This window comes from Notothenia rossii, assembly GCF_949606895.1.
Source record: "Notothenia rossii genome assembly, chromosome: 6".
Lineage (NCBI taxonomy): Eukaryota > Metazoa > Chordata > Actinopteri > Perciformes > Nototheniidae > Notothenia > Notothenia rossii.
Window position 1 is genome coordinate 4,799,507 of NC_136909.1, and position 18,504 is coordinate 4,818,010.

Below are 18,504 nucleotides of genomic sequence, written 5' to 3' on the forward strand. Positions count from 1 at the left end.
GTGTTGAAGTGGTTCGCTGCTGATTACTACAGAATATCCGGAGCCCAAAAAATGGTATTCGGGACAGCCCTACAATGCACTAAGTTCAAGATCTGAAAAAGCAGGCATTTACTCTGAGGGGTTTATTTAGGTCGTTTCTTTCCGTTTTTTATATCATGTGAAAGTGAATATTTATGCTTTGAGAGACTTGAAGTGACATCTTTCACTCATTTCTGACATGTGTTGTAATGATGATAGTCTCCTCCCTGACTCGCTGTGTGTCTCCACAGGCTCTCTGTTTGCCTTTGAGATGCTGTGCAACATGTTGGGGAAGCTGTTCGAGCCGTACGTCGTCCACGTGCTGCCTCACCTGCTGCTCTGCTTTGGAGACGGGAACCAATACGTCAGAGAGGTAAGGAAAAATAAAAGATATATCCAGAGCCTCATTCAATATCTGTTAGTTCCATTTCTTTTAGATTAATACGATAAAACACGAATTCTGAACCAGATTTGATCTTCTGGAAATGCATGCAAATAAGCCCATATTGCATCAGACAAGGCCTCATTTGCATATGAAGGCATAATGTTTAATACAACTTGTAATACAAAAGAATATTGACTTAATGTCAGTAATGAACTGTGGAATTTTCATAGTTATATCTATTAGTTTAATTTTCAACCCTGTTCACTTGTAGTGTCTTCAATGTAAATCCATATTAAAACAGAGCTTACTGAAACATGAGATGTATTAAACAGGAACTCATTTAGGAAACTTCGATGCATTCTATCATATACGTTGTGTCCAGACATTTCTAAAGTTTCTTCCTCCTCCTCCTCTTCCTCCTCCAGGCTGCAGATGACTGTGCTAAAGCAGTGATGAGGAACCTGAGTGCCCACGGGGTGAAGCTGGTCCTCCCCTCTCTGCTGGTGGCTCTGGAGGAAGAGTCCTGGAGAACCAAAGCAGGTGAGACACACAGGAATCCTGAGGGGGGGGGGGGGGGGGGGTGGTGGTGGTGGTGGTGGTGTGTGTGTGTGTGTGTGTGTGTGTGTGTGTGTGTGTGTGTGTGAGAATGCATTGACAGAGTAGGAGACATTAGATTTCACAGCCGTTAATAACTGTGTGATATATACCTGGCTGCTAGCTCTTCAGAACTATTCAGTACATGTAAACTGTGGAACGAATAAAGGCATTCTCACTCGGTCTATTCTGATAGCATATGTCTGTAGATTACTGGGTATGTTGTTGTTGTTGTTGTTGATAATAGCTTCTTCCTGTTCTTCCTCAGGCTCGGTGGAGTTGCTCGGTGCGATGGCGTTCTGCGCCCCCAAGCAGCTTTCCTCCTGTCTGCCCAACATCGTGCCCAAACTGACCGAGGTGCTGACCGACTCCCACGTGAAGGTGCAGAAGGCCGGACAGCAGGCGCTGCGCCTCATTGGCTCCGTCATCCGCAACCCCGAAATCCTGGGTAAGTGGTTCCAAAGATACTGGGTGGTTAACCGTGAAACCCGGTGTAAATAACCTCAATTTCCTTGTAATCCTGGCTAAATTACTCCTAAATCCTGGGTAAAAAATGCCAAAAACCCTGATTTAAATAACCCTAAAATGTTGGGAAAGTGGCCCCAAAATACTGGATGATTAACCTTGAAATATGGTGTAAGCAAACTTCAAATCCTGAGTAAGTGGCCCTAAAAAAAAAAAAAATACTTGTTAAATAACCCCAACAATTCTGGGTAAGTGGCCCCAAAATTCCTGGATTAGATTCCCTGAAATACTGGACTAAGGTAAAACTCCCAGTAGAGCTACCATCAGATCTAGAGCGATATTCTGCTGGACCACTTCCGTAAGAGCATCAAATATCTCTTTCCAAAATATATGTAATTTAGGGCTTAACCAAAATATATGAGTATGACTTCCCACAGTTCCTCCAACATAACTTACTATGTGTTTGGCCCATTTTTGACATTATCTCTGATGTTCGGAAATATTTCGGAACGACTTTCCATTGAAATGCTCTCCATGTATGAGCAAACCAGTATTTAATACCACTTTAATCTGTTCCCCTGTCAGCGATCACCCCCATCCTATTGGACGCCCTCACAGAGCCGTCCCGCAGGACTCAGACTTGTCTCCAGACGCTTCTCGACACTAAGTTCGTTCACTTCATCGACGCTCCGTCCCTCGCCCTCATCATGCCCATCGTGCAGAGAGCCTTCCAGGACCGATCCACCGACACCCGCAAGATGGCGGCGCAGATCATCGGAAACATGTACTCCCTCACGGACCAGAAGGTAAACAGCACGACTGGCAGCAGTACTCTGAACAAGGAATCCAGAAAGTGCTGTTTTTATCCCGTCATAAAGGCTGCATTACAGTAAAGAGTTTCATCAGATATAATACTGACTGTTGCTGTTTGTTTAAAGGATCTGTCCCCTTACCTGCCGAGTGTTATTCCTGGACTGAAGGCCTCTCTGTTGGATCCAGTGCCTGAGGTAGGTTTACTGATATAAACATAAATATAGAGTGCTACACCCACTGGTGAATTTTAAAAATGGCGGTTAATAACAAGTGTCTAAATGAGACAACTAAACGTCATCGCGCCAGCATTAGCAGCATTTAGCTTAGCGGTGGAGACGTGAAGTCATGTGACCGTGCTGTAGTTACTTTATAGCCCAACATTAGCCGCCTTTAGCTTAGCGGTGGTGAAGTGAAGTCATGTGACCGTGCTGTAGTTCCTTTATAGCCCAACATTAGCCTCCTTTAGCTTAGCGGTGGTGACGTGAAGTCATGTGACCGTGCTGTAGTTCCTTTAGAGCCCAACATTAGCCACCTTTAGCTTAGCGGTGGTGACGTGAAGTCATGTGACCGTGCTGTAGTTCCTTTATAGCCCAACATTAGCCACCTTTAGCTTAGCGGTGGTGACGTGAAGTCATGTGACCGTGCTGTAGTTCCTTTATAGCCCAACATTAGCCACCTTTAGCTTAGCGGTGGTGACGTGAAGTCATGTGACCGTGCTGTAGTTCCTTTATAGCCCAACATTAGCCACCTTTAGCTTAGCGGTGGTGACGTGAAGTCATGTGACCGTGCTGTAGTTCCTTTAGAGCCCAACATTAGCCTCCTTTAGCTTAGCGGTGGTGACGTGAAGTCATGTGACCGTGCTGTAGTTCCTTTAGAGCCCAACATTAGCCACCTTTAGCTTAGCGGTGGTGACGTGAAGTCATGTGACCGTGCTGTAGTTCCTTTATAGCCCAACATTAGCCACCTTTAGCTTAGCGGTGTTGACGTGAAGTCATGTGACCGTGCTGTAGTTCCTTTATAGCCCAACATTAGCCACCTTTAGCTTAGCGGTGGTGACGTGAAGTCATGTGACCGTGCTGTAGTTCCTTTATAGCCCAACATTAGCCACCTTTAGCTTAGCGGTGGTGACGTGAAGTCATGTGACCGTGCTGTAGTTCCTTTATAGCCCAACATTAGCCTCCTTTAGCTTAGAAATACCACTTTGCTGCTCCACTCTACAGTTTCCTATGCTCTGTGTGTGTGAAGCTGTAACTCTCCCTCTTCTCTGCAGGTGCGTACAGTCTCAGCTAAAGCTCTGGGAGCAATGGTGAAGGGAATGGGCGAGTCGTGCTTCGACGACCTGCTACCGTGGCTCATGGAGACCCTCGCCTCGGAGCAGAGCTCTGTGGATCGATCCGGAGCCGCACAAGGTCGGTGCTTCCTCCCTGTGTTGTCTCTGATTTGCTCTTATAATCAAACGTTAGGATGTTTTAAAGTGTGGTTATGAGCTACTTACCCATAGTAAGGGTTTTTCTCGGTTGTTTGTACTCTGAAGAAGGTAAGCCGTGTACTGATGTGGACGGTGGCTACAAACATTTATATTAGCCTACTTGCAAGTCATTCTGGGTATATAAGTGTACTCTTTATTTAAAATCAGTTTCCTGCTTTACCTCGAGCTGAAGCTTGTAAATATGCTCTCACCAAAGCTACCAGAGTCCCTTTTCCTTACTCCCTGAACACAGGAGAGTTGCTGCCTCCATCTATTAGTTTATTTACCTATTTTTATAATTTGGGGGTTTTAGATGGTTTCTTTGGAGTCACAAAGACACACAATATTCCCCAAAAAACATGCATATTAAGCTCAGCATCCCTTGTGTTCTGCAAGGTTAAATTACAGATGTTGTATTCTGGTGGCTTTAAACAGAGCCTTAAATCCCCCTTGTAAATACGGACTGTATTGTTTGTATTACACAAAGATAAATACTTTAAATATAGCAGACACACAGGTGGCTAAAATACAGTATACAGCTACATCGCTTAGCTTTTGTGCTGCACTCTTCTATGTTTGATTAAGGAGAAGCACCTCATACAACACTCGTTTCAAACATCCAAACCCTCCCCTTTAATATCGTAAGTAAATTGATTGTTTCTTCGTGTGTTCAGGTCTGGCGGAGGTGATGGCCGGCCTCGGCGTGGAGAAGTTGGACAAGCTGATGCCGGATGTTGTGGCCACAGCCAGTAAAGAGGACATCGCCTCCCACGTGAGAGACGGATACATCATGATGTTCATCTACCTGCCGCTCACCTTCGGAGAAAGATTCACGCCCTACGTCGGGCCCATCATCCCCTGCATCCTCAAAGTACGGGACTTCCTCTTTGAGTAGTTTGACATTTATAATCCTATGACTCAAATCAAAAGCTTTTATTGTTATTGTACAGAATACAACGAGACATGTGTCCCCTCTTCTTCTCTTCTACATCAACATGTGTCCCCTCTTCTTCATGTCTCTTCTACATCAACATGTGTCCCCTCTTCTTCATGTCTCTTCTACATCAACATGTGTCCCCTCTTCTTCATGTCTCTTCTACATCAACATGTGTCCCCTCTTCTCCATGTCTCTTCTACATCAACATGTGTCCCCTCTTCTCCATGTCTCTTCTACATCAACATGTGTCCCCTCTTCTCCATGTCTCTTCTACATCAACATGTGTCCCCTCTGTGGAAAGAGACTCTGAAAGTTTCAGGAACAAAGATTCTCTCTCTTTTTGATCCATTTCTATAAAACCTGTCTGAAAATGAGCTGATCAGATTTTGGCCACTTTCTGATGTCATAACGATGTGTTGTCTGCGTAACCATTAGCCAATCAGCAACCAAGGTAACCCCCCCCCCCCTTATCACCTGAATCTCCTCCTAGAGCTCCATGAGTTCTTTGTAACCAAATGTCTCTCAGAGGGGCGTGGGGAGGGGCTCCTTATTTTCATCTAAAGTAACAGACAGAGAATCAGCACTGTGGAAACAGGGCTGAAACAGAGGGGATTATGGGTAATGCTGCAATGATCTTGGTGTTTCAACCAATCAGAGACAGGCTCTGTATATATCTGAGACCCTATAATATATTGATGAGAAACAGTACAATAGGGGACCTTTGAGTCTGTCTTGCTCTTACTTACTTACTCTCTCTGTGTTTTCCTCCAGGCTCTGGCCGATGAGAACGAGTATGTGAGAGACACGGCGCTGAGAGCCGGTCAGCGAATCATCACTATGTACGCTGAGACCGCCATCGCTCTGCTGCTGCCAGAGCTGGAGCAGGGCCTGTTCGCCGACCTGTGGAGAATCAGGTCAGAGAACACTGCTTTGTTTACTTCCTGAACGTTGTGACATCACTATGGAACACTCGCGCTTCTGTTGGCTAGCGCTCCAACACATTGTAGGCTAAGGTGCGGGACATCTCTAAGCCGTTGACCAATCACAACAGAGCCGGCCAGCAAACCAATCAGAGCAGACTGGGCTCTGGTTTCAGACAGAGGGTGAAAAGAGGTGTTGCAGCACAGGCAGTATGAGAAGAATAAAGAGCTTTTTGAACATTAAAGCATGGAGACATGTAGAGACACTACATACTGATATACACCTGAACATCAGCAGGAGAGGACTCTTTAAAGTAGAGACACTACATACTGATATACACCTGAACATCAGCAGGAGAGGACTCTTTAAAGTAGAGACACTACATACTGATATACACCTGAACATCAGCAGGAGAGGACTCTTTAAAGTAGAGACACTACATACTGATATACACCTCAACATCAGCAGGAGAGGACTCTTTAAAGTAGAGACACTACATACTGATATACACCTGAACATCAGCAGGAGAGGACTCTTTAAAGTAGAGACACTACATACTGATATACACCTGAACATCAGCAGGAGAGGACTCTTTAAGAGTAGAGACACTACATACTGATATACACCTGAACATCAGCAGGAGAGGACTCTTTAAAGTAGAGACACTACATACTGATATACACCTGAACATCAGCAGGAGAGGACTCTTAAAGTAGAGACACTACATACTGATATACACCTGAACATCAGCAGGAGAGGACTCTTTAAAGTAGAGACACTACATACTGATATACCTGAACATCAGCAGGAGAGGACTCTTTAAAGTAGAGACACTACATACTGATATACACCTGAACATCAGCAGGAGAGGACTCTTTAAAGTAGAGACACTACACACTGATATACACCTGAACATCAGCAGGAGAGGACTCTTTAAAGTAGAGACACTACATACTGACATACACCTGAACATCAGCAGGAGAGGACTCTTTAAAGTAGAGACACTACATACTGATATACACCTGAACATCAGCAGGAGAGGACTCTTTAAAGTAGAGACACTACATACTGATATACACCTGAACATCAGCAGGAGAGGACTCTTTAAAGTAGAGACACTACATACTGATATACACCTGAACATCAGCAGGAGAGGACTCTTTAAAGTAGAGACACTACACACTGATATACACCTGAACATCAGCAGGAGAGGACTCTTTAAAGTAGAGACACTACATACTGATATACACCTGAACATCAGCAGGAGAGGACTCTTTAAAGTAGAGACACTACATACTGATATACACCTGAACATCAGCAGGAGAGGACTCTTTAAAGTAGAGACACTACATACTGATATACACCTGAACATCAGCAGGAGAGGACTCTTTAAAGTAGAGACACTACATACTGATATACACCTGAACATCAGCAGGAGAGGACTCTTTAAAGTAGAGACACTACATACTGATATACACCTGAACATCAGCAGGAGAGGACTCTTTAAAGTAGAGACACTACACACTGATATGAAGTTCAGGGAACGGGGCAGGAGCGAGAGGATGTTTAAGTTGAATGTTCGTGTCAACAAACTGTTTTCAAAGGAATGAATTAATATTAATAAAATAAAATGTCGTAATTCGTCCTTTGCTTTGGCCGTACTGTCCGCCATTAGGGTCTTTCCAATAAATCAGTTTGAGTTTGAATAAATGCTCTCTCAGGCGTTGACTCTGTGTATTGTTGTTGTTGTTGTGCAGGTTCAGCTCCAGTGCAGCTGCTGGGAGATCTGCTGTTCCACATCTCCGGAGTGACGGGAAAGATGACGACAGAGACCGCCAGCGAGTGACGACAACTTCGGAACAGCTGCGTCCAACAAGGTAGGAAAACAACGATCTAGTATAGAAGCGAAACCCCTCAGATCTATGACGTTCATAGCAGGAAGTCAAACTGTTCTCGGTGTGTTTCTACGTGCCCATTGGTCGTCAAGGGTTTCGTTAAACAGAGCCTGAGAGATTAGTTAGTGGAAAAGTGGAAAAGGGATTTAAAGACCGGATAAGTTATTGGTAAACATTTGTTGTTCTTTGGCGCTTTTAGGTTTATGTGGTTGTTTTTGATCCTAAACCACACATATAACTGTAATAACTCCTGACCTTTGACCTGTTCCCCCCCCCCCAGGCGATCATCGGTGCTCTGGGAGGAGAGAGGCGTAACCGCGTGCTCTCCGGACTCTACATGGGGCGCTCTGACACCCAGCTGGTGGTCCGCCAGGCCTCCCTCCATGTGTGGAAGATCGTGGTGTCCAACACCCCCCGCACCCTCAGAGAGATCCTGCCCACCCTCTTCTCTCTGCTGCTGGGCTTCCTCGCCTCCACCTGGGCCGACAAGAGAACGGTGCCACATCTTTTTTAAATCAGTGCTGCACGATATGCTAAAAACGACATGTTGGTAACCGGCAAATCTCCTTTTAGGAGATGGTTCAGTAAGCGGAAACCTGTTCGTCTAAGTCTCTCTCTTGTCACTATCTGATAACGCTCAGGGTGTAAAGTAACTAAGTCATTTACTCAAGTACTTTGCTTAGGTACAATTTACTTTACTTGATTATTTCCATGTTATGCTACTTTGTACTTTTACCCAACTATGTTTATTTAATACCTTAATTATTCTGAAATGGACCAATCTGAACATTTTTACTTTGGTACTTTCACTATATTTTGATGAGAATACTTTTCTACTTTTACTTGAGGAACATTTTGAATGCAGGACTTTTACTGTAACAGAGTATTCCTACACTCTGGTACTTTTACTTTTACTCAAGTATAAGATCTGAGTACTTCTACTTTTACTCAAGTATAAGATCTGAGTACTTCTACTTTAACTCAAGTACAAGATCTGAGTACTTCTACTTTTACTAAAGTACAAGATCTGAGTACTTCTACTTTTACTCAAGTACATGATCTGAGTACTTCTACTTTAACTCAAGTACAAGATCTGAGTACTTCTGCTTTTACTCAAGTACAATATCTGAGTACTTCTACTTTTACTCAAGTACAAGATCTGAGTACTTCTACTTTAACTCAAGTACAATATCTGAGTACTTCTACTCTTACTCAAGTACAAGATCTGAGTACTTCTACTTTCACTCAAGTACAATATCTGAGTACTTCTACTTTCACTCAAGTACAATATCTGAGTACTTCTACTTTCACTCAAGTACAATATCTGAGTACTTCTACTTTTACTCAAGTACCAGATCTGAGTACTTCTACTTTAACTCAAGTACAAGATCTGAGTACTTCTACTTTAACTCAAGTACAAGATCTGAGTACTTTTGCTAAAGTGTAAATCTTCTCCCACCTCTGATAATTCAAAATGTCTCTTTAGAAAAGTGAATGTTCTCTCAGTCTGGAATCTAGATTTGAGAAACAAACAGCTAAAATGTGTGGTTTTATTGTTGTTGTTGTTGTTGTTGTTGTTGTTCAGATTGCTGCCCGTACGCTGGGCGATCTGGTGAGGAAACTGGGAGAGAAGATCCTCCCGGAGATAATTCCCATCCTGGAGAAGGGCCTGCGCTCCGAGAAGAGCGACGAGAGGCAGGGCGTCTGCATCGGGCTGAGCGAGATCATGAAGTCCACCAGCAAGGACGCGGTGAGTCACACAGCATTTAAACAAGATTAATACATATGTTAAAACCGTACTTAAAAAATACAGTTAATACGTTTTCCCTCAAATTAACCGTCAAAGTATTTGGATATCAAGTTGAGCATTTACGTAAAAATGTTTTACGTTTTGGTTTTGTAAATGATGACATCAGCAGTCTTGAGTTATATCTATCTCAAAAGTTATATTAGGCGCGTTCACACCGAAGTACTTTTCCCGTTTAGTTCCGTTAGTACCCCTTATGTCGCGTTCACACCAAAAAGAGAACTTAGTGCCGGGAACTTTTAGCCCCAGTCCCTGCTAGAGAGGTGGTACTATCCTGGGGAGAAAAAAAATGTCTAATGGCTGGGCGAATTGCAAACCACGTCCCGTAAAAGTTTTGTGAAGCCGCCATTGTATTTGCTGGCATCAGCATTATTAGCATTAGCATTAGCCCCGCGCACCAACGTGTTTTGTGTTATGGCAACACAAAAAAAAACATGGTGGAGATTAGGAGGTGTCAGTCCCCAACTCCCTGGACTTCGGGTGGCAGTATACGCCGTGAAGTGGTTTGCGGCCTGCCAGTAAACCCAGAGCAGAAGAAGAAGAAGAAGTGACGTCAGCGGCTCATTTGCGTAATCTTCCCTCAGGGACTTATTCCGGTGTGAGCGCGATCTGTACTTAGTGCCCTGGGGTACTAAGTGCCGGCACTAAGTATGGCAATGTAGTTAGTGTGAAAGCGGCTAGTAACCTAGTTGAGGCCGGGAGTCTGAACATGTTGAGCATCTCGAACAGAAGTACACGGTTAAACGTGAAAAAAGGTCATATTGATCTGATGTTTCCATTTTCAAAACTCACCCTTATACTATATTCCATAGTAGTTCAATCTAAAGACAAAATTGACACCAGTTTTTTTTTCTTTGACACTGGATGTGTTGTTTAAGAAAAATGAAAATAAAGTAAAAAAATAATATATAAAACCAATTTATTATAATTATGAACGTGTGTGTGTTCGTGTTCCCTGCAGGTGCTGGTGTTCTCTGAGTCCCTGGTCCCCACGGTGAGGAAGGCCCTCTGTGATCCTCTGCTGGAAGTCAGAGAAGCTGCAGCTAAAACCTTCGAGCAGCTCCACGCCACCATCGGTCACCAGGCGCTGGACGACATCCTGCCCACGCTGCTGCGACAGCTGGTGAGGAGACGGAGAACACACACATCTCTTAGTACCTATTTAAATAAACCTCATGTGTGTACCCCTCGGGGTACTTGAGGGGATCGCAGGGGGTCATCAGAGGTGGGAAGTAGTGGAGTTACTAAACTTAAGTACATGTTTCTGGTATCAGTACTTTACTCCAATACTTATTTTTCTGATGACTCAAGTTTAAATGCGTTTGTGTTGAATGTGAGTTCTACAAGTGGTTTTCATTTCGGAGCAGTTGGGTTAAACACGATTACAAAGCGTTTAATACACTAAGAAACTGTAGGCGAATTTTCCCAGATGAGCTCAAGGGGTTCACGAGACAAAACAGGTTGGGAACCACTGTTTTAGCACTTCTTTAAATTAACTTAATGATGTGTTTTTTTCTCCCAGGATGACGAGGAGATGGCAGAGTTTGCTCTGGACGGACTGAAGCAGGTGATGGCGGTGAAGAGTCGCTCTGTGCTGCCCTACCTGGTGCCAAAGGTACTTATTTTCATATGTTTGTATCAAGTGGATACTGCTCAGATACGCAACATAATGTATATCTCTGATTTAAATATGATGTCATCATACGGATCAATTATGAAATGTTTCCTCAGCTCCGTCAACAAAGACAAATATGTCAGACAAGGAAACACCATTTACGATTTTTAAACAACTATCTTTAAATTCAATTCTTAAATTGAATTTGGCATTTGCTTCAGTCTAAGGCTAAGCTATTACATTTTGTGACCCTGGTCCAAGATATAAAAGGTGTAAATAGTGATATTTGTTCTCTATTACGGACAGCGCTTGTAAAATAAGTTAATATGCAATTAAAAAAATGTAAATAATTGCATTTTAAATGAGTCGAAAATAAGTTTTTTTCCCCCCTATCTAGTCAATAGAATGAATGGAATTAGAAATAATCAGGGAACAATAAGTAAGTTCTAAACATCCTTAACACGATGTCACTGTCACAGGCAAACTGTTATTACCTTCTAGGAAATAAGAAACTTTAAAATGTAAATATTGTCTGATAGTTTCCGGTTGTCTCCTGTATTGAATCTGACTGAGTGATGTTTGTGTTTCTCCAGCTGACGTCGTCTCCAGTGAACACCAGAGTCCTGGCCTTCCTCTCTGCAGTAGCAGGAGACGCTCTGACGCGACACCTCGGGGTCATCCTGCCCGCGCTGCTCTCCTCTCTCAAAGGGAAGCTGGGCACAGACGAGGAGGCTCAGGTAACAACCGCCATTTTTTAACTTAACATTATAATCACAGAAAAACGATATGTTCAAGAATCTTTTAAAGTGCATTTGATCTGGGATTAAATTCGATTTCAGTATTTTTAATTTCAGGGTTGAACAAAAGTTGAAGTTGAATTGAACATTTTTAATAAGGTATACTTCTTTCTTTTCAAAAAGTTCCCTTACAAAATAAAACCCCCACCCTCCCAGGACCCCCGTGGGCCGGATCAAGTGCCAACAAGTAGCGTCCAATTCCACATGTACACGAAAAAGGGAGAGAAGGAGGAATCAGAGCCGATGTTTCAATGTCTCGGCCGCTGATAGCCACACACTCACATCATCCTGTTAGTCCATTGATACGGGCTGTTGAGAGTTCCAAATGGAAAACATCGAGAGAAGTTAAACCCCATCGCTTAATGCACATGTGTCAAACTCGAGGCCCGGGGGCCAAATCAGGTCCTTGGTGGATTTAATTTCGGCCCGCAGGATAATTTCTAATTATTATTAGATCTGCCCCGCTGGTATATTGTAGAGATGCCAGAAACTGACCATGATCAAAATCGGACAGCCCTGGCGAATAATAATCTGCTGGCTTCCTCCAAGTTTACAGTAAAACAAACTGGTGGTGTGACCAATGGCCATTTACAGTTATTAATACTATTACTATTATTAGCATTAGTCTATATTTTGGTTGAAACTAAGCCAGAAAAAAAAAAAAAAACATAAATAATAATAAAAATATATATAAATAAAATCGAATTTTTAAAATAATGTTCGATGATGGAGACTGTAACGAATATTCGCCTGAGCCCAAACATTGATGACCTTGCCCCCAAGATGAGATGCCAAGTATCTGAGCGAGCATCACAGAGCAGCACACTGAGTTTAATGGATGTTTCCTTCTGCACTTTCTCTCTCATGACAACAGGACATGTTTGGTTTGTCTTTGAGGGAAATAGTTTTCTTGAAGCTGTTGTTGGCCTGTGGAGAAATGTAATCCTAAGAAATGACTCTGGAGAAGCTGCAGATAGAGCCATAAGAAATGAATGAACTGATTATTTAATGTTTAATGTTGTTTTTATAGGCAATCATTTAATCTTTGTTAGTTCCAGGTTTAATATGTGCAATAAGTTCATTTCAATAAGTTCTGCAATAAACATTGAACCAGTCCGGCCCTCCACTAGTACCCATTTTTTTATTTTGGCCCACTGTGTATTTGAGTTTGACCCCCCTGGCTTAATGGATCAATCGCGTGGAGGCTTCCAGCGCACCGCAATCATTTTCTTAGCGGCCGTTAGACCAGCAAGAACTATGTGTTTTTGATATTTAGGAATCTGAAGGGAGGACATGTCATTCAGTAGCAGAGTTGATGCGGTCGCTGTCACTGACACCGTTAGCTCTGAGGCAACACTCTGCCAGAACTTGTGTACATATTTTTTTAAGTATTGTCTGAGTGTTTACATTTTAAATGCAAATAAATGTGTTATTGTTTGTTCCTTGTATCCTTTACTAACCTCCTTTGTGTGTCCCTCTCTCCAGGAGCTGTGCAACTGTCAGACGGTCATCCTCTCGGTGGAGGACGACCTCGGGCAGCGGATAATAATCGATGATCTTCTGGAGGCGACGCGCGGCCCGGACGCCGGCATCAGGCTGGCGGCCGTCACCGTGCTGAACGCTTACTTCGCCCGCACGCGCCTGGACTACAGCGCTCACACCCGGAACCTCCTGTCAGGCCTCATCCGCCTGCTCAACGACTCCAACCCCGACGTGCTGCTGCAGAGCTGGGACACCATCAACTCCATCACCAAGGTGAGAGCACGGGCTGAAAATTTCTTTCATAGTTTATTTACACAATAACTTTGTGTTTTTGAGTTTATTTACACAATAACTTCGTGTTTTTTAGTTTATTTACACAATAACTTCGTGTTTTTTAGTTTATTTACACAATAACTTTGTGTTTTTGAGTTTATTTACACAATAACTTCGTGTTTTTTAGTTTATTTACACAATCATTTCGTGTTTTTTAGTTTATTTACACAATAACTTTGTGTTTTTTAGTTTATTTACACAATAACTTTGTGTTTTTGAGTTTATTTACACAATAACTTCGTGTTTTTTAGTTTATTTACACAATAACTTTGTGTTTTTGAGTTTATTTCTATAATAACTTCGTGTTTTTGAGTTTATTTACACAATAACTTCGTGTTTTTTAGTTTATTTCTATAATAACTTTGTGTTTTTGAGTTTATTTCTATAATAACTTCGTGTTTTTTAGTTTATTTACACAATAACTTTCTGTTTTTGAGTTTATTTACACAATAACTTTGTGTTTTTGAGTTTATTTACACAATAACTTTCTGTTTTTGAGTTTATTTACACAATAACTTTGTGTTTTTGAGTTTATTTACACAATAACTTCGTATTTTTGAGTTTATTTCTATAATAACTTTGTGTTTTTGAGTTTATTTCTATAATAACTTTGTGTTTTTGAGTTTATTTACACAATAACTTTGTGTTTTTGAGTTTATTTCTATAATAACTTCGTGTTTTTGAGTTTATTTCTATAATAATTTCGTGTTTTTGAGTTTATTTATACAATAACTTTTTGTTTTTTAGGTTTATTTCTACAATAACTTTGTGTTTTTGAGTTTATTTACACAATAACTTTGTGTTTTTGAGTTTATTTCTATAATAACTTCGTGTTTTTGAGTTTATTTCTATAATAATTTTGTGTTTTTGAGTTTATTTACACAATAACTTTGTGTTTTTGAGTTTATTTCTATAATAACTTCGTGTTTTTGAGTTTATTTACAAAATAACTTCATGTTTTTGCAAAGATATCACACAAGTGTATACCAGAGCGTGCAGGGAAATGTTATTTATGACGCAAAGTGCATTTAAATTAAAGTTAGTGTCACCTTTTGTCCCATTTTGATCTTGTTCAGGTTTTATTACATGTCTATTCATTGTGTTTAAAGTATTCTAAGTCTACAGTTGGAGGTGAAACAAATCAATATTAAATAACATTAAAAAGGAGGATCTTGAATTGACTCGAGCAACTACACAATTATTCATATGGTTTATATATTACTAATTCCCAAAATCAAAATGTAAGATAACATTTCACATGTTTTTGTTTGGTATTGAAAAGCCTTTATCTCTCCCACTCGCCACACATACTCACAAATAAATTAATGAAAGAAGTTTGATTACTACTAACCTACTAATGTAATCTGATGACATCACTTCACTAAGGTCAGGGTTTGGTCCGAGGATGTTTTATCTTAAAGTTTATGTCGTCGTATTTATTTATATTTAAGGCTGTTTTCGACAAACTTCAGTCGAAGCATCAAAGCAAAGAAACAACATCAAGTGCAAACTTTATAAAAAAGTGATTTAATTGCAGGAGACTTAAATCTTTATGTTATTCTCAGCGCTCCGTCTCACTCACACGCCACGGTTCACACAGATCAGCTCTCATTATGTCTTTATGTCAAAACGAGCTGAATGTGTGTGTTTTGTTTTTCCCGTTCAGAAACTGGACGCGAGCAGCCAGCTGGCGATGATCGACGATCTGCATCGAGACATCAAATCAGTGGCTGCGGACGTGAAGGGACCACACCTGCCTGGCTTCTGCCTGCCCAAGAAGGTGAGCGAGGGGGGAGGAGGGAGAGGGGAGAGAGAGAGAGAGAGAGAGAGAGGGAGGGAGGGGGAGAGCGAGAGAAGGAGAGAGAGAGAGAGGGGGAGAGGGAGAGAGAGGGAGAGAGAGGGAGAGAGAGGGAGAGAGAGGGAGAGGGAGGGAGAGGGAGGGAGAGAGAGAGAGAGAGAGAGAGAGGAAGAGAGAGAGAGAGAGAGAGAGAGAGAGAGAGAGAGAGAGAGAGAGAGAGAGAGAGAGAGAGAGAGAGAGAGAGAGAGAGAGAGAGAGAGATTAAAAGTGGGGTTTCCAATAAAAATACATCGACCTGTGGCTGTGAGTGTTTTCTTTGAACCAGAAGGGTGTGTGTTGTGTGTGTGTGTCTGTGTGTGTGTGTGTGTGTGGCTGTGTGTGGCTGTGTGTGGCTGTGAGGGAGTGGTTTTCTTTGAAGCAGAAGGTTGTTGGTTCGGTGTGTGTGACTGTGTGTGTTAGCCTCCCTAGAGCAAGTGTTGCTGCTCTGCATGAGTGAGGTGTGAATGGGTGAATGACTCGTAGTCAGTAAAGAGCTTTGAGGCATCGAGAAGACCTGAGAAATAGATGTATCAGTGCAGTCCAATCAGCATTCACATATCGACCTAACGGCATCACTGGACAGATTAAGTCAAAGTCAACTTTATTGACAGACACATTTAAACATATGCACACATTTGATTTACACACGGCATCTATTGCACGTCTGTCCGTCCTGGGAGAGGGATCCCTCCTCTGTTGCTCTCCCTGAGGTTTCTCCCATGTTCCCCTTTAAACTGTGGGGTTTCTCTGGAAGTGTTTCCTTGTACGATGTGAGGGTCTAAGGACAGAGGGTCTAAGGACAGAGGGTTCTAAGGACAGACGGTGTCGTATTGTCATACTGATATTCTGCACACACTGTGAAGTCCACTGAGACAAATGTAACATGTGTGATATTGGGCTATATGAATAAACATTGATTTAAGACATAAATAAAAGCACAACAATCAATATCTACAAAAGAACAGGCACTTCCAAAGCCTTTGAAAAATGTACATTAGTGCAGAACTGTCCATAGCAACGTCAACCCCTAACGATAATGTGTTTCCCTCCATACTCATGAACTCCTGTGTTTGCTCGTCAGGGGGTGACCTGCATCTGCCTGTCCTCAGAGAGGGGATCCTCACAGGGACCCCGGAGCAGAAAGAGGAGGCGGCTAAAGCTCTAGGAGGCATCATCAAGCTGACGTCCCCCGAGGCTCTGAAGCCGTCAGTGATCAACATCACGGGACCTCCTCATCAGGATCCTGGGAGACAGGTTCGCCTCCACGGTGAAGACGGCTCTGCTGGAGACCCTCACCCTGCTGCTGGCTAAGGTACCTCCATCTTTAACGAGAACTGTTCCTTTGTAGGTCATCATACATCCTGTCATGTACAAAATACTGCATTTTTTTCTCAATGTCAAAAAATTTGATTTTTTTTTTTCCCCCTCAAAAATCTGATTTTTTTCTCAAAAATCTGATTTTTTCTCTCAAAAATCTCATTTTTTTCTCAAAAATCTGAATTTATTCTCGAAAATCTGATTTTTTTTCTCAAAAATCTGATTTTTTTTCTCAAAACCCAGAATTTTTTCTAAAATTCTTTCTTTTTCCTTAAAATCTCAAAATTCAGAATTTTCCTCAGAATTCTTACTTTTTCTCAAAATCTCAAAATCCTGAATTTTTCTCAATCTCAAAATTCTGACCTTTTCTCAAAAATTCTTACTTTTTTCTCAGAATTCTGACTTTTTCTAAAAATCTCAAAATTCTGACTTTTTCTAAAAATTCTGACTTTTTTCTCAAAATCTCAAAATCTTGACTTTTTCTCAGAATTCTTACTTTTTTTATTAAGTTGATGTATAACTGGATAGTATCTTAATTATTAAAAATATAAGGAGACTAAAAATGGCAACCATATTTTCAGTTTTGTCAACCAAAAGCTGATGCCTGGTTGCCGGCCTGGCAACCACTTTTAAAAGTTAGCGTTGAGCCCTGCATACAGAGCATCAAGTAGTTCCTGAACAGTGTCCTTCACATGCTGATATCCAAGAGAGGGCTGTTCACTCTCCCCTTAAAGGTCCATCTAATCTTAACAAGTCCTTTTAATGTGTGTTTCCTCCCTCAGGTGGGCATCGCCCTGAAGCCCTTCCTCCCCCAGCTGCAGACCACCTTCCTGAAGGCTCTGCAGGACTCCAGCCGGGCCGTCAGGCTGCGAGCCGCCGAGGCGCTGGGCCAGCTCGTATCCATCCACACTAAAGTAGACCCTCTGTTCACCGAGCAGCTGGCGGCCATCCGCAACGCAGAGGACGCAGGAGTCAGGTGAGGAAACCATACGATCACACTTTAAGGGTCAGATCAAGTCTGAAAGGTGACGTCGTGTCAAATTATCATATCATCATTTAAAACATAGTCTTATACTCTGATTTCCTTTTACGCTTTTAAATTGTATTTTTAGTCTTGCATGAGTTTAACAGAGACGTATGTTAAGGTAAATGTTTGTTTTATATGTTTACGTCTGAACAAATACAATATATTATCCCTTATATGTATACACTCTGCTCCGTCTGCTCACCCAGGCCCTTCTTCTGATCGTAGAGAAGGAAGTCATGATCTTAAAAGTGTTTGGTGTTATGGTGCATGTTTGTTACTTAGTTATTGTTTGTTCTCATGCTTGTGTTGTGCTCGCCCAGGGAGACGATGCTGCAAGCGTTGAGGTTTGTGATCCAGGGCGCCGGCTCGAAGGTGGACCCAGAGATCCGCAAAAGCATCACCACCACGCTGCTCGGCATGCTGGGACACGATGAGGTATGACGGTAGGAGCAGAGGGGGAGTGTTTGTGTGAATTCAGGTCACGGAATAGCTGCTGAATATCTCACATTCCTGCTCTTAGATCTCTGCAAAAATACATAACAAAGGTCCAGTCATTTTCTAAAGTTGTGCCGTTTTCAGGAGAGATTAGTAACTTTAAAGAAGCTAATGTTGCCTCTTGTCTCCTTTAATGGCATCATAACGCCTTTGAGTTTGCATCAGCAGCCAGAAGTTGTCATAAATTGACTTTTTATCTAGTTTTAAGCCACATTTTTAACATAGAATGATGTATTTTTACTCATGGGTCACCTGGATTGTAAATAATCAAAGAAACATGCTAAGCTAACGTTAGCGA

General features: G+C 42.0%; 1 protein-coding gene across 1 annotated transcript in view; it reads left to right on the plus strand.

The window, feature by feature from the left end:
- Positions 1 to 18,504, plus strand: part of gcn1 (GCN1 activator of EIF2AK4) — a 59,769-nt gene that overhangs the window by 31,551 nt on the left and 9,714 nt on the right. The window contains 23 exon segments of the mRNA XM_079687074.1: positions 270 to 391; positions 829 to 943; positions 1,266 to 1,445; positions 2,048 to 2,268; positions 2,401 to 2,469; positions 3,546 to 3,684; positions 4,418 to 4,614; positions 5,452 to 5,594; positions 7,359 to 7,368; positions 7,370 to 7,444; positions 7,446 to 7,478; positions 7,777 to 7,992; positions 9,082 to 9,246; positions 10,265 to 10,426; positions 10,826 to 10,918; positions 11,512 to 11,655; positions 13,201 to 13,470; positions 15,197 to 15,310; positions 16,449 to 16,458; positions 16,461 to 16,597; positions 16,599 to 16,679; positions 17,467 to 17,660; positions 18,032 to 18,146. Of these exon segments, the coding sequence (XP_079543200.1) occupies positions 270 to 391; positions 829 to 943; positions 1,266 to 1,445; positions 2,048 to 2,268; positions 2,401 to 2,469; positions 3,546 to 3,684; positions 4,418 to 4,614; positions 5,452 to 5,594; positions 7,359 to 7,368; positions 7,370 to 7,444; positions 7,446 to 7,478; positions 7,777 to 7,992; positions 9,082 to 9,246; positions 10,265 to 10,426; positions 10,826 to 10,918; positions 11,512 to 11,655; positions 13,201 to 13,470; positions 15,197 to 15,310; positions 16,449 to 16,458; positions 16,461 to 16,597; positions 16,599 to 16,679; positions 17,467 to 17,660; positions 18,032 to 18,146 (3,005 nt within the window).